Source organism: Streptopelia decaocto (genome assembly GCF_964273445.1).
Source record: "Streptopelia decaocto genome assembly, chromosome: 3".
Classification (NCBI taxonomy): domain Eukaryota; kingdom Metazoa; phylum Chordata; class Aves; order Columbiformes; family Columbidae; genus Streptopelia; species Streptopelia decaocto.
In genome coordinates this window covers 106,613,915-106,638,483 of record NC_138656.1, presented here as the reverse complement: position 1 = coordinate 106,638,483, position 24,569 = coordinate 106,613,915, and the positions used below count along the sequence as shown (strand labels likewise).

General features: G+C 43.0%; 1 protein-coding gene across 1 annotated transcript; it reads right to left on the bottom strand.

Annotated features, from left to right (window-relative positions):
* Positions 1-619: 619 nt before the first annotated feature.
* Positions 620-21,995, bottom strand: TRIB2 (tribbles pseudokinase 2). Its single transcript, XM_082048614.1, has 4 exons — positions 21,885-21,995; positions 20,544-20,956; positions 16,244-16,536; positions 620-2,981 (listed from the first exon to the last, which is right to left on the bottom strand). Exons 2-4 carry the CDS (start codon positions 20,811-20,813, stop codon positions 2,513-2,515), a joined length of 1,032 nt encoding a protein of 343 aa, XP_081904740.1. The 5' UTR covers positions 20,814-20,956; positions 21,885-21,995; the 3' UTR covers positions 620-2,512.
* Between the last annotated feature and the right edge of the window lie 2,574 nt (positions 21,996-24,569).

The window sequence follows — 24,569 nt, the reverse complement described above, 5'->3', positions numbered from 1 at the left end:
GAAGGCCCCTACAAACGGTCTTTTCTTAACGGACCAGGATTCATCTATCCGGCCTCAGGTTCACAAAGCACCTTTTTACTCCGTGTGGCTCCTATGTGATCTCACTACATGAAGGTATTTTATTATCCAAGATGAATGACAGAAACAGACTCCAGCCTTAAATAAAAGACAGTAAACTAAGAGGTACTATTTCAGACCCATCTTTTTTGGAATTGAGGGGCAAGTGCAAGATGCCCATTTCTCTAAGACTTTGGTAAGCACATGTGCCAGCTTGCTCCATTTTGGTATCTCTCTTCATCAGCACAAGAACCTCTCACCACCAAAAGACATAGTTCTTACTGCTTTTCAGTACCCTACTTGAAAAAGGCAAATGGACTTATTAAGTGGTAGGGACAAGCCAAAAGAAAATAAACAAAGCCAGTTTCATTCATAGCCAATGGTAAAAATTTTTGATGAAAAGGCTTACAGTGTTACCTTGTAAATATAAGTGCTAAGCTTTCTCAGCTCACAGGTCTGGCAAGAGCTTATTAGCAGCACAAAAAATCCCAGCTAAATGATCCTAACAGAGCAAACTCTTGCAGCACTTCAGACACAGTAAGAACACCATTCACCACTGAAGTTTAGTTAAATATGCACAATTTTATTTATTGAAGAGATTAGGACAAAAACATTAAACCAAATACATGACAAAGCACCAGAGGCAGTAAAACCCCACCATGCACATCACCAATCTTTCCTCCTATAAGGTACTCATAAAATAAAAAAAAAAAAAAAAAAGGTCCTTCTTGACACAGCACCATCTTCAGAGTGTAAAAACATTACTCCTTTATATTCTTAGTTACCAAAATAGAACCAAGGCAGGTCAGCTGCAGCTAGCTTTGTCTCTTGATAAAGAACTGTGAAACATCCTCTTGAGAGTGGGACCATAACTTTCCTGCAAGGCAGGCAAATAGCATCCATACGTCAAATGCCAAGTAGCTGTACGCACATGCCACATACTATAATTAAGCACAAATTCAAGTAACATTTACATACTACAGAGTCCACATGTACCTACCCAAAAAACATGACCACTTCACAAAACATATACAGGCAGTAATATCAGAACAACTGAGGTACTGGAAACACAAATATTTATGCCAAGAGATTTCAATATCATACAGCAATATAAAAGCAGTAATAAAAACATTTGCCAGTCTAAATCAAATAAAGCTATCTAGAAAAAAAAAAAAGCTAAATAAAAAGTTATTTAGGGACAGAAATACCTGAACAGAAAAGAAGTGTGTTAACTACAGCATGTAACATGTCATCCCAAGTCAACCCGTAATTGAAGTACTGGCTTAATACATCACTACTGTGACATTTTCTTCAATAAATAGAATAAGTCTTGACAATACAAAAGGTGCATATTACTGTGTATGTTTCAAGAGGAATATCTGTAATATAAATGTTCAGCTTATTAATACCCTCTTATTTCTTATTCTGGACATAAACAAAAATCAAACCCAAACAATTCTTTTCCCAAGTCGAGGGGAATTCAAAATTAAAACAAAACAAACAACACAATACTCTTCTTCAGTAATAAAGAGCCCTCTATTTACACATGGGCCAGTCAGTTAAAGAAGAGATCGGTTCTCAGATAAAGACGCGACTAAGGGCTTTCTGCCCTCTCTAGTCATATACGTGCAGCATGGCAGATATGGAAGCCAGTATCTCATATCTTTTAAAAAAAGTATATAGTTTTATTTTTTTCCCCATTATAGCAGTAATGCATCTGGAAGTTCGAGTTATAATAGCTTCCTGCAACAAACCATTTGACACAAAACAGAACAGCTTGTTAAATGACAGTTACTTCCCCTTAAGGGAACAAAGCATTAAAATGTCATTTCCTGACAAGAATATTAAGTAGTTTATTTAGAAGAAATGAGTTGAAAATAGCTATCAAGAGACATGAACTGAAATTTTGTTTGTTTTTAGCACCCACTTTTCATGTCAGTCTTTGTGCACCTAATTTTTTCTTAAATTAATCCCATTGATTACTAGACATCTAATTAAAAAAATTTTAGCCAATTGTACTTTCCCTGAATAATGGCTGAAGTTAAATATCTAACAGTGCGATGCCAAGATGTGAGCCGAGGCAAAGAAGTTTCTATTTGTCGTGAGTTACCCCTATTTTTAATGGAACAGAAACAGGAGTGATACAGCTGCACCAGAATTGGCATGTGCAGCCTCCTTGGCTCCAAAAAGGTGAGAAGCTACAATTGCTCCATGCTGCCTTTTCTCCTCCAAATCAATCTAACCTGATAGCAAGCTCCCCCCGCCCCCCCAGTCTGTCCCCATGCTACATTTGTTATATTAGCTCCTTGTGGAGGTTCCTTCTCAATCTGAGGACCTCTGAGTGTCTTTTGCTACCAAGCTAGGCTGATGCAGGACGTGACTTAACACGGTCAGGAAGGGCTCCTTCATGTGTCCATCTCCAGGTTGTGTACCTTCTGAACACCAGTCTTTGTGCTCAGTTAAAGAATGGGTCCAAGTCTTCTTCCATGTTGACATCAGGCACCAGCTGATCTGATACTTCCTTAGCACCATATCCTGAATTCGATACATTAAAATCTGTAGAAAACCAGGGATGGTCCAGAATTTCCTGTGAAGTCAGCCTTTCTGATGGCTCCCGACGCAGTATGCTACGTATGAGGCATTTTGCCTTGGGGGATAGAGTTTCTGGAATGTTAAACTGCCCACGACGGATCTTGCTGAAGAGGGAACTAGGCTCAATGTCATGGAAAGGATAGCGTCCAACTAGCATGGTATAAAGCATGACACCTAGACTCCATACGTCCGCTGCTTTGCCAGAGTAGCTGCCATTTGTGTTCAAGATCTCTGGACTCACATAGGCTGGGCATCCGTGCTTATCAGAGAGAGAGTCATCATTTCCTCTTAAAATATAAGCATCTTCTAGGCTTTCCAATTTCACTCTAGTCCTGCAGGGAAAACAAAACAAAACAAACAAACAAACAAAAAAACCATCAAGGTAAGCAAACATCAAAATACAAATTCCAAGCTATTACAATTACATGGTTGTAATAGTAATACTCTACAAAATTCAACAACTGCAGAAGTGCATCAGTGTAAAAACGCACTCACAGCACTTGTCACAGATAGTTGTGCTGTCTCTTCTACACTGGTTAAAGATATTAGAGACAAAGGGAATATTGCCCCGCACACAGCTATAAGATCTCAAATACAGTTATGTCCAGTAAACTCATTAGTAAGGTCTTAAAAAAGATGTGTTCAGTAAAGTTTACATAGACATGATTTCCAAAAGAAGACATAATACTAAATTTTTTTTCTGTGTTGGCTGTACTCTAATATACCTGTGTAGGACCCATGCCCAAGTACAAGTCTAGCCCTACTAGATGACCTTATTTTGACACATTCACACTGGTGAGCAGTTACTTGCAACTGTAATTCCACAATGTTCAACAGGAATAAAATTGTCACTTCGACCTAAGATCATCCCTCTGATCAACTAACATTTTTCTTTATCCCAGCATTAAGAAAGAGCAATTTTAAGAGACTTCAGTCTTCCTGAACAGATCTTTGGGCAAAGGGAAATCAGGTGAGCTGAATGCCGAGATTAACAGCAAGCTGATATACCCAGATGAACCAGAGCATCTCCTCATGTTGTTGTAAGGAACAGAAAGGCCACCAAAGGACTTATGGAAAAATGACAGGGATGCCTTATCTAGATTGCAAACTCATCCTGCCTGCAAAGCACTGTGAACTTGTCATTATGCTGCAGTAATTATCTTTGCAAGAGAATTTTTTTCTCTTATGGATGTCACATAGGAGCAGAAAAAATGATGCCCAACTTGCTTGTCATAGCACTAGATGAACATAACCCTTCTTTCCTTTTAATTCTCACTGCTAGCATCCATAAGCTATGCAATTTTTTTTGCCAGCAATGGTTGGCTTTGAGAGCAGAATCCCTACAATGCAACAGTGCATCTGGATGGAAGAGTAACGTAGCAATGGTGCAGGATTTCGTTCAACAACTCAGGATCACAACTCAACTTTGGGTATTACTGTCCTCGTCCCTCAGCCTCACTGGTCTGTACGACCACTCTCAGCCCTGTGCCATGGCCATGTTCCCATACCACAGACATTCACAGGCAGGGACTGAACTTCAACCCAGAGAGCAGAGCTCACATTTCTCGACTGAAGCCCATCATTTAACAGGCATTAAAGCAGACAAGGAGAGCCCTGTTTCTTGAATGTTTACTGAAGACAACATTTCTAGGACTTAAGTTGCAAAAGACAGTTGAGCCAGCTTTGGCTTAGACTTGGTTCCAGGGCAGCTCATTGCTATCTTCTTTGAACCAACAGAAGAGCATTTTACTCCATGGAGTACTCCAAAGGTAACTGTGCTGTAAACTCTTATAATGGCATTCGGACCATTTCAACAGCTAGAGACATTCACTAGCAAAGAGCCCCTTTGGCAATGTGCCTCAAATCAGGAAGTCATAAATACAGAATTCAGAATACCTGGCTCCCAAGCACAGGGTGTCAAGGCAGCTCCTTTTCTCCTTAAATAGACTAGTGTTTTCTCTTCCATTGGGGATGGAGTTTGTGCAACACACCTGCTTCCTGATTAATTACCTATTGCCAGCTTAATGGCACTTCTCCTGGCAATGGACAGCCCCCTCATTAGCACTCAAACAATACTTTACAGCAGGACTACCTTGCACAGGAAGCTGGTTAAAAGGAGAAACTAAACTACAATTATCAAGACCACAGTAATTCCCCTCCATAACTACCACAGAGGGTCCAAAACAGGAGACTGACCAGAGAAGAGTTCTTTCATGATGCTCAGCTTCAACATCTTCCTGCACCTGCACAGCACAGGATGAGCAGCAAGGACAAATGCCAAGAGAAAAAACAAACAAACAAACAAAAACCAACACCCCAAGGAAGGCAGAGAACAGAGAGGAGGAAATTAAAGGGAAGGCAGGGACGTGAGTTGTGATTCCATTTGCATTGCCCACCTCAGGTTTTCCATAGAAAAGTATGTGTAGCAATAAAACAGTGAGGCCAGCTACTCAAATGTACATTAAGTCACTAAGCTGCCAGACAGGAAAGCATCAACTCACTCCTGCTAACAGAAGCAGAACACACACACAGGGAGCAGGTCAGAGCATACTATTTATAAACAACTTACAGGAGGGAACTCACCTCCACACATGCTCTCCCTGCCATCCCAGTGTCAATAGCACAGGGAAACATTGTTTACTTTCCCATCCTATTTTACATTTCTGTGAGTTGCCAAAGAATTTAGAGAAACAGTTCACTGACAGGCTTTTATGCTATAAAAAATTATTGGAATTCCCTAAACTTTTATTTTCTACAACAGATGCAGTACAAAACCAAAAAAGAGCAGACTGCAAAGTGTGTAAAAAAAATTAATCTTTCCCCAACAGGAGAAAACATTTCTTGATAATAAACCAGAAGTAGCATACAAAAGCCTTGTCCCTGTTTTGCTTTCTTGCAAAGTGCTGCAACCTGCAGCCCTCCACGCATGCTACAGCAGGTTTTGTTTAAGTAAGCAAATGGAACAACAGCTGGCCCTTATCTGCCTGCTCCTCCATAAGCTGTGACCAAATGAAGCGAACACTCAAACCAGGTTTTTCATCCTGCTGAGTTGACAGGCTTTGAGGAAACAAAAGGTCCCAAATTAAACAAAAACACAGCCTTCAGTCTTCCTTCTCCCTCCTTGCCAGCCCCAAAACCTTCAGAGACACCCTCATGTATAAAGTACAAGCGAGGAAATGGCTCCTTTGCAACAAGACGGTGCTCCAGCAGAGATATGGGCACTGGACACACCACTCTGCGCAGGTACTTGTTTCCCTGGCAAACTGCAGGAGCTGCATCTCTCTCACACACACTGCCGGACGCACAGCCCCAGCATGAATTTCTCCCCCTCCTAGCTGCGACCAGAAGCAACTTAGATGTTCTCGTTTTCATTCGTAAGGCTTACAGCAAGGAGGAAGCAGCATAAGGGAATGGCTCACTGGCACAGTGGCTTGCCCGCTCAGCACAGCCGGGGCACAAAAGCGCTGAGGAGGTTTTGTTGCCAAGGGCCTTGGCACAGCTCTGACAGCGCCCCTCACTGCCAGCCAGCACCAGGGCTGGCAAACCCCCCCATCTGCTGGCACCAGTGACCCAAGGCTTATGTACCTCAGCCTCACATGCAGGACGAAATCTGTAATCAGACTACAACTAGGTAATACACAGGTGTAAATGACAAATCTCACAGTCATTTCACATTTTTTTCAGGCAATCAAAAAGGAGCAGCCTGGCTTAGGAGCTGCTATTTCTATTTTCCAGCACACAGCATCCCATCTCTGTGAGAAAGAGCTTCCAGCTCTGGCTGGTCTTCCCTTCCTCCACATTTCAAGCATTGTCTGAATGAGCTCTGTTTTTGGCAAACAAGGGAGCTGGTTTTTTTTTGTTGTTTGTTTTTTTTTTTCTTCTGGGGTGCATGGGGGTTAGGAGGGGAAAAGGGGAATTTAAATATACAGAAGTGCAGAGACACCCTGGATGAGAAGCAATCTCCCTCTTAACACACTGTCTCTCAGAGGGAGCACTGAAATAAAATATCCAGGAAAAAGAATAAAAGCCAAAAACAACAAACAGACCCTCAAAATTGCAAGTAGTATCTGAGAACACAGAACCTCCACAGCAAAGGGTGGGGAGTGCGTCCAATTGCAGAACAACTGGACAAACCTAAATTCAACACTTGGCAGGCAAGGGACAGACTGAAAACCAAACACTGAAATGTGAAATCACAATCAGCTTTGAAGCGCTTCCCATCACGGAGCAGAAAAAGGACAAATAATTTTCTTTTTTTTTTAAAGTCACATTTCTAAAAAAACCTCTCATTCTCTAAATAATGAGCTCATATCAGTCAACTGAAGGACCCCCACAAGAGAAAAAAAGTTTTCTAAAGGCATCAGCATTTGAGTTCGGCCATTCAAATGGTTGCAACAAAATTAATCCCTAAAGTTCAAATGTAAGCTACTGCCAAAGCTGGATGAGAATCACTTTGTACACATACTGTCGGGCAACAAAGACTTTTGTCAAGGCTTACGTAATTACAGTACATAATTTCAAGTTTTAATGCAGATCCTGAATAAGCACTTGGAAAAAGAGCATTATGCATCTATCAGATCATTGATAAAACACTGCATTAGTCTAATGCATTAAAAAAAAATACAACCCTGAATCATGGCTATTTAAAAAGGGGAAGCTATTCTGCCTATGAATGCTTTCCCATTACTGGTGAATGAAACCACAGAAGTGCAATCAGAGGGCAGCAGCAGCACTCAGACGGGAAATGCGTCTTTGTCCCCATAGAAACCGTCAGGGAAACCCATGAAAAACAATACCACTCTGAATTTCTTATCAATATGCCATTCATTACTTGACTGCATTCAGACTTTGCTCTTCAGTAATGTAACAAAACCTAATCAATTAAATGTCTTCCAGAAGATTCTTCAATGCAACCTCCAGAGTTAGCACCCATCTCTGGCAGCTGGCTTTGTTGCACATCCTACACTTTTTTCAGTGTGATTCGCATTATTCTTCCCTGCAGAGCTAAGGGGCTAGTGGCAAATCACTATCTTGCCTTTTGACAATGAAGCCAGGGCTGTAAGAACCCAGCATTCACGCTTGCTCTCCAAAAGCAAACACAATTTCCATACCAAAATGAGTGGAATTATTCAGAGGGCTCTAAGCTCATAAAGCAGGAGAAAAAAAAATCTGGAACATTTAAAGCAGAAATACTGACTGAATGTCCAAGGGTTTCAGAGGAAAATATCTCCACTGCAGTGAATAAACAGTCAGTAGTAAAAGAGCCCATGCCTGAATCAATGAAAGCAGTTGCTCCTAGTCTGTCCCTGAAGCCATTTGTGTGTGAAATAACACCTGAACCACAGCTAGCAAAAGTTATCATTTTGGGAACACTACCTGCAGACCAGACCCACAATTCTAGTACAGCATTATCCCCCAGACAACAGGCAGATCAGCTGCTTTGGGAGAAGATGGAAGGAGCCATCCTACTATGGACACTCCAGGTACACCATCCACTTGCTATTCAGGCTGGCTCAAAATTAGATGAACTGGATTTACAGATTATATATAGCAGCCTCATGCCTCCAGAGACCAGAAAACAACTGTCATCACCATCTGAATTGCCATTTTATTAATGTGACAGCAGGTAAATATAAAATGGCAAATTCTAAAGGGAAGAGGTGCCTCACAATATTCCCCCCGCTACATATGAGAAAAATGAAGGCACCCAGGCAATACAATCTCATATTTCAGCATTACTCTGACTGCGGCCAGGAAAGCCTTTCTCTAGGTAGAGACACTCAAGCCATCAACTGGCCAGTAGATCAGGGATTGCTCCTATGTGGCCAATAATTTACAGGTCATTTAATCAAGGTCAGTTGCTAGTACCCCATCATAAAGAAGAGATGAGTATGAATGCAATCATGCCACAAGAGGGAAAGAGTCACAAGGAGGGGAAAAAAAAAAATAAAAGGGAAGCTCGACACTGGAAACAGTTATCTTCTGCTAATTGATTTTTTTAACTAAAGAAATCTCTCCTAAATAATGCAGAAGTAGGCTACTGTCACAGAGACACTGAGATGGGGAAAGCAGCTAATGAAACTCTATGCAGATGATTTGCAGCTTGGTGCAAAGACTCATTCTGAACTCAGAACTACCCCATCTCCTCCGGGGGCATTGAGGCTCACAGGATCAGAGGGGAAATGTTATGCTATCAATTTAAATCCTGCTCCTTTCACCATAAGATCCCTTCCAGTGCATAACAGCGCACAGCCTGGGAGTTCACCACACAACATCCTACACAACTTGAGGGGGGAAAAAAAACGAACAAACAACAAAAAAACCTGCACAAAGGCTGTCAGACAAACAGTCTCTTGCATAATGAAACAGGCTCAAGGATATGTTTCGAAAGACAACTGGGACTTGCAAGCAGTACAGGTTTACAGGATGAACCTTTTTCCTATGGGAAGATTCCCTCACTGGTACTTCCGCAGAATGAGGAAGCCTCTAAAAATTACATTATCTCCCACCCTTCCTCCAAAAGGATGCTTACCAGCACACTCAACCCTGCCCCGCAACCCCTTGCTGACATGCAAGACCCAGAAACTTAGGGTTTTTAAACTGTTTGAAGCTAGCTTTTTTTTTTTTTTTTTTCCTACAGACATCCACTGTAAAGAAAAATGCTCCAAGACCACCCCCTTGCACATTTCCAGGAAGGGCTGGGTCCCCAAGTGCCCCACAACACTCCAATAGGATTGCTGGGAACAGCCTGTCCTGTATGCCATATACTTAGTTTCTTCCTTGCCCTCATTGCCTAAGGAGACAACACATTCCCCAAAACGTAGGTAGCTATGTGTGTGCTGGGGTGACAGCTTTGAAATTCCATGCAGACCCTTCCACAGAGGGGCTCATTTTCAAAACTGCAAGAAGCCCATTTTTTCCATAAGCATCTGTCTCAAAGCAGCTCCTTCACTTTTATCTTTTTGGATCATACTGAAGGTCAGAGTTTTAAAAGGCTATGCTGTCAACTGTATGCTGTGTTCACCATCTCTTCTAGGTCTTTTCATACAGTGCATGGTGAAGCTCCACAGGGAAAGGAGATCAAAATCTTATTTTGTTAACATAACTGCATGTTGTGAAAAAAGGCCTACACTTGCTGAGCGTGCAGTGGGTACACAGCACCTCCAAGATAAAGCAGGGCCATTATTTCACAAACCCACTGGAAACCTTTTGCTTAGATGTCTGTAAACCTGTCTCCAAGCAATATACATCTACCAAAAAGCAGGTGCTTAAGACTGAATATGCCCCAGGTTGGTTCCTGTTTACAATATCCACCTTTCTTCTCCCTCCCAAGCCTGAAGTATAATCTCATGCTGTGATAAAAAGGACAATTAGAAGAAAAAGCTACATAAGAATTTCACCATGACAGTTCACTACAGCCACCACTAGCTGAGCTGCCTACCCCCCCCCCCCCAATCCCTAACGCAGATGCCTTCAGTCTCTGCTCAAAAGTCAACATGGAGTATTTTGCACTGAGTCCATGGATGGAAGTTCTTAAGTCTTCAAAACAACCAGGTGTTGAACTCTTAATGCAAGATGTCTTAAGAGACATCTATTTCCAGGGGCTGCATAGCACTTACCATTGGACAGATCAGTCCCATGATGGGCATCTTGCAACAGGCACCCAAACATGCCAACCACATCTGGCACAACAGCCAACATATAACACGGTGTTCAGCCAGAGGCAGCTACCAAAAAGTCACACAGCATGGCCAGGGATGGTGGACAGGACATGGGGACAGCATTGACTAAAGGCAGGTCCCCAAGCAGGGCCCCAGTCCTGCTACAAGCATTGCACAAGGCTGCACCTTCACACCACCCTTCAGCAGAACTAGTGCTTGAGGCTACAAAGTGCGAAGACTGAAGGAAGAGTGAAGAAGAAAAGATACATGTCCAACTATGAGCCAGATATCTAGGAGAGCACAGTCTGAAGGCAAAACCTGCTACAAACTCCAAAACTGGGTGCTACAGCAAAGGCTCTCACCACTCATGGTCTCACTGAAGGGCCTTGGAGTTGACTCAAGGTCCATTAGAGCTCTGATCCTCAACCCAGGGCCAGCCAGCAGCCAACTTTTCCCTGGTTTTTGCTTTCATTCAAGGCAAAGCCCTTGACCTTTGTGACTATCCACACCCTTGGGAGGAGATTTAAGCACTTGACAGGGCTGGCGTGATGTTCAACATCTGCAGATAGCCTCCTGCACCCCCCTGGGAAGGGTACTGCATACCCGACAAATCCAAAACTTGTTTCTCCCAGGAACACTGGGAGAAAACAGAGCCTTTGTAATCAAACCGCATGAAGGCAAAAGGGAGCATGAACCCTTCTGCAGAGAACAGTTGTGCAACTGCTTCATTCTCTATCCGGTCTGACAGCAGAGATTTGCTGTCTGTGAAGAAATTCTCTTTCCTCCCCATATTCTAGGAAGATGCAATATAACAGTAATTTCTGGGTTGAAATTTGACCTATGATTCTCCACCACTGAAGAAATTATGCTCTTTGATCCTGTGACCACATTCAGGGTAATGCAAAGTGCTTAAATGACAAAACAAGCAGAGATTGGTTTTATTTCTAAATCTTCTGTTATTTAAAGAGAACTCCCATTTTGTTTAATTTTCTTCCACATTAGGACTCTCTTTCTAGGACTTAGGAAAAGCATTAACTTATCTGTTCTCTACTGAATTGTAAATAAAACAGCAAGTTCTAGCACCACAGGGAAAAAGCAACTGACTGCATTACAATTTGACAAACGCTGGGGAGGAAAATTACCACTAAGTATAAGAAAATGAAAAGTCTCCTTGGAAAAAGTATATACTATATACATTCTGTATTTTTTGTGGGATCAGGTTTGTATCACTAAGATTCAAACTACCTAACTAGGTCACCTTAAAGCCTCATCCACTCAAAGCTGAGAAATTCTAGAGTAAAAACAGAATTTAAAAAAATGTGAAGAGCACCAAATGAACATGTTATGCTAACACAGGCTTTCTAAGTTAGTGTACTGTACTGTCTGCATTCCCCTGGTGCAGAGCAAAAAGTATCAAATTCTGTTTATTTTTACTGAATCCCACCTGCCTACCATTTCTCATATTTACACAAAGAATACAGGAAAATTACAATATGTAAATACCAAAATTATTTTAATTTTCCCTTCAACAAGTATGATGAATACAAAAGGTCTTTAAGTTTCAAATACTACGACAGCTAATATTTTAATATAATTAAAGGCTTAAAAACGCACTAAAGAAATAATTAATTCTCTGACAGCAGAAATGGTCTTATATTAAGAAAACCATTGGAACAACCAACAGAGAAACAGTTGTTTTAATTCTGAGATACTTGAGGTGACTCCTTCTCAAAACATCTGCTACATATCGGACTGATGAAGTGCTTCATTAGCTATATACTGTGTGTAGTGCTATTTTTAACACAACCCAAAAAGCCCTGGCCATTCTGCAACATCCTCATGGGACACCAGCTAGGAGAAGGGCACAATCACTCTGCCCAAGGGCCTACTATGATGACAGGCTGTATGAGGAAAACTGTAAATACCATGACATGAACACAGCAAAAAATCATCAAAAGCAAGGGCCCTGCAACATGAACACAGACCTGGTTTAATAAGCAGGAAAAGAAAAAATGACCAACATGATGGAAGCAGAAAACATTCAAAACTGCATGTTTTATCTTAGCTCATCTTCACTGTTTTGGATTCAAGCTTTATTTAAAAGTTTAAGGACCCATTTTTAAAAAATATTTAAGAATCTTCTAGGTACTTTAGAAAGTCCGATGGGACCCAGCATGACAAGTCAGTGCTGTTTCCCATATTTTCAGTGTTCTGAAAGTCACTGGTCTCATTTAATGGATGTGCTGCTGCTTGCTAACCCAGTCTTACAAAACATTTCCAGCCATGCTGTAATGTCTTAAAAGTTCTGCTTCATCAAGTTCAGCTGCAGGTTTAAGGAGCTCAGCTCTGACATTTCAATACTAAAAGACTACAGATACACACATGCATCCCAAAAACCACAATCCCTCAACCTTCTTGTAAACAAAATGGAGAAAAGCAAAAAAATAAACAAACAATCCAACCTAAGGTGCTTGGCAACAGCACACACGATTTTCATGGGATGCAATTTACCTCATCTTCAAATTTTCTGCAGTTCAGGATTAAAAGCAGCTATAGATAAAGTATCTTGAAACAAATTGGTTTTGTTGGTTTCTGTGCTGTGGAATTTTACATTTCAAGTGCTGATTTATTTACACATATGCATAGTAAGACATAACACATCAGCACAGTCTACCTTCAATTTAGCACATCAATAGAACATCGCTAGAAAAATTAGGATCCCCACAAAACGCTCAGCACTACCAGCCTCCAACTTTACTTTTTTTCACCTTCTTACTTTCCAGTTCATTACAAACATCCCATGCCTGCAATTTGCAACATCCAAATAACATGTATTCTTAGCAATGACATCAAGAGGAGCAAAGAGCACTCATGACTGCTGCTAGATCAGGAGCCTGAAATTTTGCAAATTCCAGCTGTAATTTAGATAATGGGAATGTGGAGGAAATAGTTTCAATGCTGCCTGCAAAACTCCAGGAGCTCTGATTTCATATTGAACTACCAGGATATCATTAGGATCAATGGAAGGAGTATGTACTAAGAAACGTTTTAATTGATTTTCTTTTTTAAACGGATGGAACTGCTTCCATACATCCTTCACATTCTCTCTGGCTCCTCCAGTCTGGCAGCCCTCAGCTGAGAGCAGACAACTATCTTACTAAAAAAATAAAAGAAGTGAGTTTTCCATTCCTGTACTGCCTGCACACTGGATTTCCCATCTTTTATTCTACCAAAATAAAAGCTGTGAGAACCTTCAAGAAGAGAAAGTTTAAAAGCAGTAGGTACTAAAGGTGAACTGCACAAAAACAGACTTGAAGAAATAGTTAGGGAAAGAACTATTGAGAAAGAGCTCCACTGAAGAACAGGCGACATGCAGCAGCAAAGTTCACACGCATTTCTCAAAATATCATTTTCATCTCTTTTCTTCCTCCTTGGTTCATCACCAGTACCACAGAGCACCCATCTCCCAGGCACTGCTGCAGACGGGACATTCTGAAAGGCAGCCTGCTCAGCAAGCGGGTGACAGCACCCACAGACTCAGGGAAACACCAGGTTGGAGAGGGTGCAAACAGCACACAAACACCTCCCTGAGCCCACAAGGACCACGAAGATTCTTCAGCTTCAATTCAGCACCAGATTGGAAGTGATGACTGAAAACAGTCTGATGATTGGAGTATGTGAAAAAAGACAGTCGCTGTTTGGTTCTATTTCTATCTCACACTATTTCATCTCTGTTTATTTAGCAGAGGAAGGATTACAATACCTCTCTACTTACAAGTCAACATTACATCCAGAAGAAAATGGCATTATGATTATCTTAAAAATAACCAGCAAGTTGTATTTGACCTTTCAAGTGAATTATTGTATAATTAGAAGACACTGTTCAAAAGTGAGTAACTGTGTGATTTTGCAGATTACGGTTACATTAGAAACATTCATAAAAGCAAACACTGGTATTATAGTATGCACCACTCTTCTTGGGTGGCTAAAGGATTTGGCCCTGTGCCTGGTCTCGCATTCAGTTCTTAGTAAGCAGCAGGGTAGGAGTTCAAAAGTGCTCAGCACGGGCCCGTGTCTGCGCCCGCCACGCTGCTCGGGGCTCACGCTGCCTTCGCTTCCAGCAGAAAGTGAGAGTGAACCCTGGGGCTTCTCCAGGTCCTTCATACAAAACCACACAAGTTTATTTACATCCCCAGGAAAAAAAAAATCTATTTTAATGTTATGACGTTATCAGCTACAACAGAAAACAATCCCTCCCTCAACTATTTTGTACAAGTTTCCTTCTTGTCTACATCAAGGGTGCTATAATGGTGTTTAATTATTAAACTCAGAGTAGAAGTTGTGAAAGTGCAGTTTACATCTATCTGCTTTGCACTTCTCTCTGAATGGACACTAAGCTAGTTTCATTTCACATTTTTTTTATTTGCAAGGAGGAATGTGTAATCATATATTTTGGAGCCGCGGTAGAAAAATAAGGAATAGCTATGTGCTTTTCTGAGAACTGCCTGAACTGAATTAAAAAGTGAAAATATGTCTTATTTTTCAGTTTGTAGAGAGATTAAAAGGCAAAGTTTATTTTGAAAAACTGAGCTTGTAACAAAATTTAAGTACAGAATATTTAAACAGGATAGATGCTTATAATTTTTATTTTAAGGCCAGGAACTTCTCTTTCCTGACTAAATTGTGTATTGCTTTTTTTCTAATTCTCAGATTGAAGACTTACTGAGCCTGTAGAAAACTTACGTGCCCCAGCTGTTGCTTATAAATTCCCCAAACAGCCCCAAATGGAATTGATATGCACTGGTTATTTTTAACAAAGCTCTCCAGAACATCCATTTCAATCTGCAACAGTTTGAATAAGCTTTCAGACAATCTATAGGATTTAACTAAAAGGGAAAAAAAAATTCCCCATCCACTACCAAGACATGAAAAAGCAACAAAGGCAGTCTCTGCCCCCATTTACTTGTCTTTTTTTTTTTTTCCTAATGGTCATCTTCCAATGTAATCCCTCTGTGAAAGCCTTTAACAGTGTTCATTATTCTAGTGCTTTGTGTGGAAGTTGCAAGTGAATATATGATGTAACATGATGAAAACTGGAAACCACAAGGACAGAGAGACAAAGTTTCCAGAGGTGCAACAGTATAGCTATGGCTCAGCTTCAGAAACAGTACCTCAACAGCATAGCTAGAGCAACCAGCATTATTTTTTTCCCTGTCTTCCCATGCTCCTTCCCCCAATAGTTGAGCACTGAGAGAAGAGCATGCAGGGTGGAGATACGAAACGGAAAAAGTAGTTCCCCAAGAACCACAACAGCTCTGATACTAAAAACAGGCACCCACACAGTAAGGCAGTTATTCTGTCATTAGTGACCACATAATACCCTCAGAAGCAGCCTCCAGACCCTTCCCAGCACAGGAAGGAAGAAGCTATCCTCAAAGAAGCCCTTCATATCACTGGTGGCCCTTCTCCCCAGCTTGTATTATCATTAACCACTGCATTGTTCTTTCTCTTCATGCCTCCTTGATGGAATGAGACGTTTCAGTTCCCAACCCTCTTCAACATACTGGATCTTTCACTCCTTCTCTCTTTTAACACTAGCAGTATTTATGATGGCACAACTCTACAGACATCTATGCTGAGCCTTCCTCCAGGAGATGTCCCCTCCTTAGGGACAAGGGTGCTCCTCTGGTTGGAGTTGCAGAGGCCAGGCAAAGATGCAAACAGCACTCTATACTTAACTTTACTCCAAAGCCTAAACCAGAAGGCTAAATGGCAGATCCATCCCATGATGAGGTTGCAGAGGAAAATAAAGAAAGTCAAACACCTTGTGTACCACAAGTGAACACTATGGTGTCAATGAAGGGCACAGCATCCTGTAACTCTGAATACCTGACCTCAGGCACTGCAACCTGTAAAGTAAGGGAGACTCTTACCTTTCCTCATCCTTGAAAATAAACTTTCGCAGCTTGAGATCTCGCAGTACCAGTCCTCCATCATGGCAGTGTGCAACAGCAGAAGCTATTTGATAGAAGAGTTTGGCTGCCTCCTCTTCTTTAAGCTTCTTGCAGGTACGAACAAATGAATGCATGTCCCCATAGCTCCTTTCAAAGAACACATACGCTTTTGTCTCCCCAAGAATTATTTCAGTAATTTGGTTGATATTTTTATGTGCAGGCAGACAAAAACATGGTGCTAATAACTCCTGGTAGCAGCCAATGTCAAACACCTGCAGGAACAATGACAGTAAAGCCATGGTTAGAGACATGAAGGACAGTGAAGTTATTGTACATCTAATTCTGTTAGCAGAACCATTTCTAAGTACAATTTATGCTGCTGCTGAAGCTGCACCAATGTAAACAGGATGTCACAAGCTTATGGCACTGACGACAAAACAGACTATACAACCCCACACAGAACACACACGTAACCTTGACAGGCAAAGCTCATCTTCAAAACTTGGGGCAAGAATAGTTTCACTAGCTAATAGCTGATCAAATTTAGAATGTAATCTGAATTAAGCTGTAAATACCAGTAACTTATAAAGGCAGTACACAAAAGGAAATATGCTTATCTTCTATTTTCCATCCAAATAAACTCATAGAGAATACAGCCAGTAGCTTTGTACTGAGAGAAGCTGTTGTATTAATCCCACCTGATACACGTGCCTCTCTCTCTCTTGTTTTTATTAACCCATTAGACCTTTAAGGATTTTCAGATTTAAAACCTCATCTATTGCTATTCATATTTACTTCCTGCCTTTCTTTCATCTCTGACAAATGGCAAAGTCACTTTCACTTTCAAAGTCTCAGTTTTACAATGGCTGTTTATAAGATCAGAAAATAGCCCTGCCTGTTGGAGTGCAGACAAACATCCTTCAAAAGGCAAAGACAAAACCACCCTGAACTCTCTGCATTTCAATCAAGTACTCCATTAAAAGCAAAGTGTCCCTTTACTATAAGTATATTATCACTGATCTTATGAATGAGCTGAAAGAATTAAAAAGGCTGCTGGGAAACCCAAATATAAAAAGTTACTATAATCTAGTGATGACGAATGAATCAGTATTTGAGTCAACTGAGAAATACCCACATTACAATAAGAAGAAAGACTTCATTGAGAATAACAGAAGTCAGTGTGCTAAAAGAGAATATGAGCAAAATATTGATAGGAGTGGTTTTTATTTTTAATTGTACCTGCTCCAGAGATACTACAAAACAAGGGACTAGCATTTCCACCAGCATAAAATTCTATTAATATGTAACTTACTCTTGGGTGTTTTGTTACTTTGGTAAAAATAATTTAAGGTAGTCATGTGTCATTCTAACCCAACATAAAAATTGAGAAATGTTATAGGTCTCTAACCAACTGGTTTAAACTGCAATTGTTTTTCTTCTTTTTCTGTTGTAGTATTCATATTCCAATAGCTGGTATTTGTATCCTCTCCAAGAAGCAAACCTCCCTGCTTTCTTTGAAGCTTTAAAAAGCTTTCAAAACCGAGTTTGAGAGATACGGTTCAATCAGAATTTACCTCGGGCTTCAAAACCTGAGTCATATTTAATGCTTCAGCCCACAATCCTAACAAACTCTTTCCACAGAACATGACCCAAACCACAAGAAACTGGGGCACCCCCTCCCCACAAACCTTTTTCTCCTCACCCCATACCTGTGATGCTGTACTCCAGCACATGCAAAAACAACCTTAAAGGCAGACTGCCAAAGAGATCCAACACATTTTACAGGGGGTAGATTAGCACTGAGGCATTCTGGTGACATGGTGCGCCAGGGAAACAGAATCAGGGTGGGGAGGGGGTGTTGCTCAAATCCCTGGTCTGTAATTCATTCCAGAGAACTGATTGACATTTGGATCTCAAAACTCGTAACTACTACATTGTTAAGTGAATGGCTCTTCTACAAAGCTACTGCTGTAAAATAAATTTTAAGCAGGAACATCTATGTAGCTCAAACCCTCATGAAAAAAAAAAAAAAAAGCAAAAAAAAAAAGCCTCTTCACAATTCTCTCCTAGTCATAAAATCCTGATATAAATTAGTTACATTTCGTGGTTCTCAGACTATGTTAAATAAGTAGGTCTGGATATGTACCAGTCCTATGTTTGAAAACAGGGGAGGGAGATGAGAAGTGCTATCATGCTGCTACAGTCCAGAATACCTTTTTATAAAAGACTTCTTTGTACCCCAGCTTTTAAGATCCCTGGCTTTAATTCAGCAAATGTCCAATAAGCTGCAGTTTGATTTAGTTCTTGCTGGGAAGTGGAAGTGAGAAGTTACCATTGTTTGGATGCCACAAAGCCTTGAAGCAAATAACAGTATCTGTACAGTCAGTGGGTGCAGCCAAATGAATCTTGAGAATCATCAGTATGTGTCTGTTATCCAAACCAATGTTTCTGAAAGCAATATCTAAGAGCACCTTCAATAAGATACCAGATAGCAGGTCTCTTAGCCGGAAGGCTACTTGAAAAATAGTAGTCAGGATACTGCAGGCATTTTAAAACACACATTAAATTGAGTTCAGGACTGACAACTGCATATTCAAAAAATAGCAATTCAGGCTAAGATCATATTTTTGGAGCACAGCTAGAAGTAATGCCTCGCACATATGGAAAAAACTGATACTACTCAAATGTCAGGATGAGCTCAAAAACATACAGCTGAAAGGGAAGGAAAAAAAATAAAGTCCACTCTTTGTGAGCTGCAGTTATGCTGTTCATACTGTTATCAAAACAGTGCCTTAATCCTGCAAACCAAACAGGAAACAAAGAAGAGCATAGCCCCTGCTTCACTACTTGCTGTGCAAGTTCACCTATAATTTCATGCAGAGCAGCAGTTTTGTGGGATCTGTTTATTTCATGAAAAGATGCCAATGTCCTAGAGTGCAGCACTGTATGACTGCACTGAGCAGGGCTTTCATTCTAGAAATTCTCATGTTCTGTTTCAGTTTAGTAACAAAGCACTCAGTTCAGCATGCAACATTAGTCCTTTGCAAAGTCACGGGCCCCTTTTTCCCCTAAATAACCACACAAAGTCCTAGGTTGCCTAAGCATCAGGTTTTATAACTCAATCAGTAAGCATATTTAAATTGCCCTCTGAACTTCAATCTTTACATATAGCAAACAGGAGCAATTATTTTCTCTTCCCTGCTACAACCTAGTCCATAACTTCTTATGAATCAAGTATGAGAAAGTATATGAAACAGCAATACTATCATTAATCCCTGGACTACAAATAAGTGATAATATGTCTACTTTTCCATTTTGCAGTTAGTTTGACACTAGAAATATGCCCAAAATAGCCAAATGGCACGATTCTGTATTTTGGAAACAATACAAACACTGCAGGATGTGTTGCAAGGTTGCAATTTGCTACGTAGTTATAAAAACTGCTACTAGATAATGCCTCGGTTTGCTGGACATAAGTCTGGCTCACTACAGACAATGAGAATCGCAGTTTAGGAACAAAGGAAAAATTTTCCCTCAGCCCAAAAAGAGAAAAACATCCCTCCACAGACATGTACGCATGTGGGTTTCTTTTTGCCACAGTTCACCTTTCAATTGTAGAAGCAAATTGGGAGGAAGCAACCAAAAGCAGGCAGGCTACAAAGAGTGGGATAGCTATTTTTTCTGCTCTTCTAAAACCCGTAGGTGTGCAGGTTTTATTCTTGTTCAGTTGTGCAATGGGGGAGGATGCTGTTTGCAAACAACCTCCACCGTGAGGGAGCTCAGGCTGATTAATTCAATGTGGCTTTATTTTAAATCACTTTTAAGACAAAGCTGATGGCAATCTCCCCTGGTTTCTCCATCTTCTTCTGTACCCCAACTCACAGAACAAGGGACACGAAAAATCGAGGAAGCCGGCAGGTCCCAACACCTTAAAATTAGCTGGGGATTCCCTACTCCATTTTGAAAAGCGAGAGTGGGGAAGATGAGGCTTTCTCCTGATCTGAACTCACGTTAAGACCTACTTAAAGCACGTCTCTTTCCAGAACAGTATCCCCCGGGTAAGAGGCAGAACTGGCTCCGAGCCATGGCTTTAACGTGGCCATTGTCTAGAGAGAGGGAAAAGTTACAGGATGCGCCTTTAATCCTGTCTGCCTGCCTTTTGTTTCTCAACTGTTTAATAATTGAGATACAGGACCGTGCTTGGCCCTCCTGCAAGACACAGGAAACCAACCCGCGACAGCAGGTTGACCCAGGAGAGAACAAGGAGGAGAGGTATTACCTTGCAAACCAGCTCTTCGCCACTGTGCAGATGTACGGCTCGAAAAACGTGGTCTCCCTCGAGAGGCTCCAACAATAAGTATTTCCCGATGCAAGAAACGCAATGCGACAAGTTCGGGGTCTCCGGCGGGCTCGGCGAGCCTAGATTCGGGCTAAAACTCTGGCTTGGCTCGATGGACCGTATGGACGAGAGCTCCTCAAAATCCTGGGTTTTATTCCGCGGTCTCCCATATCGTGCTATCGTGATAGGGGTTGACCTTTGTATGTTCATGAGTATGGAGAAGACCAGCCGAGACGCTGCACCGGAGCCCTGGCGTGGAGCGCGGTCCCTCGCCCGTCCAGCTGCGGCTGCCTTTGTGTGGCGGGGGGGGCGGGAGCGCGGCGGCGGCGGGCGACCAGCCTCAGCGCCGCGTCCTGGGCACAGGGAGAGAGCGCTCAGCCCGCGGCCCTTTGTTCCCGCCGGCGACCGGGCGCGGAGCGGTGCGGAACGGCGCGGCAGGGCAGCGGCGCCCGGGGTGAGGGAGCAGCGGCGGCGCGGAGCGGCGCGGCCAGGCCTCGGCGGCCGCCGCTCCCACGGGGCGCGCAGCGCGGGCGAAAACAAAAGGTTAGGAAACGCGCTGCGCGCAGCGGGGACCGTCGTTTCTCTCCTACGGCGAGGCAGAGCCGCGCTGCCGCGGCCGGGCTGTAGATGGCGTGTGAGCCTCGCCGCTGGCGCCCGGGGCGCTCCGAAAATGCCCCGCGAAATAGCGAGGGAGCATTTAACTTGGAGCGGGCAGAGGCCGGGCCGACAAAAGAGCGCTCCGCGCGGCGGGAGGCTCGGCGGGGCCGCCCCAGCGGATGGGGCCGCGCACCGGCGGCAGCCGCGCAGGCAGGGGGAACAGCGGCGGAACGCGGGGCAGCGCGCAGCGCTTCGCGCCGGCGAAAAGAAAAGTGCTGCTGTTATCGCGGCCGCCTCGATAGAAGAACAAAAAGTGCAACCGCGGGCGAGGGAAGGGGAACGCTTTCACGTTTCCATCGCACAGCAGGATTTTTGTCTGGAGACTCGTTTTCTTCTCAGCTTTTTAATGTAGTTCACGCACAAAGAAAAGAAAAACCAGCACAGCGAGAAGGGGGCTGACTTCTCACTGCAGGGACTGCAGCGGCAAAAAGTGAAAGGCTGGGGATAGGGAATAAATGGGAATCGTTTAAAAAAAAAATAAATCAGGGAGCAGATTTTGTTTCAGTCTTTTTTTTTTTTTTTTTTTCCTTTTCCGGGGGTAGGACAAGGGGAAGGAAAGGGATGGCCGCGCCGCTCCCCTTCAGCAAGGCACCGTTTCTCCCCGGCGTATTAGTAGCTACTTACGTGGCGGGGACGCTGGCTGCCTCCGTGCCTCGCTGCCGGCCGCCGCACGCCCGCACGGTGCCCAGCGCGCAGGCTGACTGCCCCGCCGCCGCCGCCCGCCCCGGCCCGGCCCGGCCCCGCCGCCCACCGCGCCGCGCCCCGCCCCGGCCGCCCGCCCCGCCCCGGGCACCCACCGCCTCCCCCCGCCGCCGGCCGCTTTCGGGGTAAACAAGGTGAGACGTCCTTCCGCAGCCCCGCCGAGAGATGTGCCGGGGGGGGCTCTGGGGGCAGCCCGCCGAACCCGGGCCCTTTGCACCGGTGTGCACTAGTGTGCACCAGTGTGATGCTGACCGCGGCTCTCCCCGCTGCCTGAGCTCCGGCAGGTCCAGCCCTCGGAGGATTGCCCTTGCGGTTGGGGCTGAGAAGTTAACTCATTAATTTTCATATAATAACAAATTATGAAATAATAGAAATAATAACAAGAATGGAATAAATTCCCCTAACAGAAGAGTCCGCCCCGCTCCCCGCCCGGGCGCGGATGTCGGATGCGTTATCACATGTGCTGGCTCCGGAGCTCAAGGCGGCTGAGCTTTTTTTCTCAATGAAGAAATCCTTCTTTTTTTTTTTTTTTTTTTTTTTTTTTTTTCCGGGCAGCGTGGGTATCCGCGTACTTACGGGAGCAAAAGTGGTTCCTTCCCGGTGCAGTCGGGTGGGAGGAGTTCTCCCGACTCCAGGCTTGTCTTAATCCATCCCAAAATTAAAACGAGGCGGGGGGGTTGTGGGGGAGAGGAAGCAGAAGGAAAACGTAAACCCTTTCGCTCTGCACAGAGAAAGCCATGAATGAGGTCGGTCTGTCCCCGCCCAGCACCACTGCGGTCTGATAGAATTTTTTCACCCGCTCCCCTTTTATTGTTTAAATAACAGGAGTTTGTATATATATTAAAGTTTGTTGAGCGGCTTCCTGAACTCATAACGAGCCTGGCGTTTACTCCCTCCATTTCGACAGTGTTGATTGTGAATCCCTTTAAAACAACGACAAAGAAAAAAACCTCACCCATCATAAACCAGCAGTAAGAAGACAGGGTGAGCAGGGCTCAGTCCCGCAGGTGCAGCCTCTGCAAAGAGATGCCAAGGGGCTCCCTGTGTCTTGGCTCCCCTTTTCCCACATCAGCACAGAGGAGGGGCAGAAATGAGAGAAGGGTTGTTTTGGGGTAAGGACCTGTGGGTTTGGATGGTGCTTTTTTTCAAAGGCTAGGGAGAAATGAGCGTGCTAATAATTAAATGACCCTAATGGAGAGAGCTGTCCTGGAGGTGCCCACTTTGGGGTAGAGAGAAACACTTCCGAAAAGGGCTTCAATGGGCTGGTCTTGGCAGAGAAGTCTTCAGAAATGGCTGTGGTGAGGGGTAGCCCTTCCTCAACAGCATTGCACTCCCCTCCTATCTCATCCTCCATGCAAGGAGCTTTATATGCCCTGCTCTGCAGTTATAAAAGAAATACCACTGAGAAAGGATTGTTATGATAGTAAGTTTGGCATGAAGAAACTGAGCCTCTGGCAACAGAGTCTGCTGGGATTTGACCTGGTGAATGTCCATTGGGTAATAGGGAAGGACACAGACTCAGTGATCTGCAACAACCTGTAGGATGACCTGCAGACCTCGTCTTTGCTATCTGCTGTAAAACGAAAAGGTGTTTTCCTCCCATTCCTCGGTCATTCCCATCACCTCTGAGTACTCTGTCACTTTTCAATACCATTTTTAGAAATGGGGTGATCAGTGCCAGATACTGAATCATTGCAAATAAGGACAAGCCATCAAGTTATGCAATACATTCTCCAGTCTCACATCCTGTGATCCAAATCAAACATTCTTTTCTTAGTAGATGGCTTTTTACACAATTTCTTCTTTCCTCTCCCCCTGCATACTCCTGACTATGACACAGCATGAGAAACCTAAGCTCTTGCATCAACCTTTGTTCTCTAGACCCATGTTTTCTGTTTAACTTTCTTAGTTACCCAGCATCAGCTGGAGCCACAGTCCCTAGCAACTCTGGAAAGGCTACCCAGAGCCTGCAGGCCCAACAGGAGAAAGGAGTAAAAGGGGAAAGGGATGAAAAATCTCGTTCATTCTAAGCCTCTAGTTGGAAACTCCTGATTTTTAATAGAATCTGAAGAAGTGATTCAGGGTGGGAATGGGATACACCTGTCATAAAGATAAATATTTAGGTTTGGAATTAAGAGATTATAAATTTAAGTTTCTGGATTTCATTCTACCTTTAAAGGCTTTGAGAGATACATATACTATGGCTGGGAATGACACAGTTATCTATCCATAAGGTCAATTTATCTCTGCCAGTATATTTTAATAATTTTACTTTCCTTTTCTATGGCATCTTTCCCCAAACCTACCTCTTTGTTCACATTGCTTCTGTTCTCAGACATGTCAGTGAATCTGTTGCCATTTTAGTCCAATGTTAAAGGAATAAGCTTTGAATTAACAAATCTTCCTGTGCTTCATTGAGACATTAGGTGCACATAATCCTATGCCTGTTTTTACGGATGTGTGTCAGTCAGCTGAAACTGTAGAGCAGGGTCAGCATGTAACGTGTGAGATGTTAAAATGAATCAGGTTCTAAAAGTCCAGTCAAAGCCTGAAGAGAAAGACAGCAGTAAAGTTTTGTCTAACTGCTGACTGTTGTGCATAGCTGTG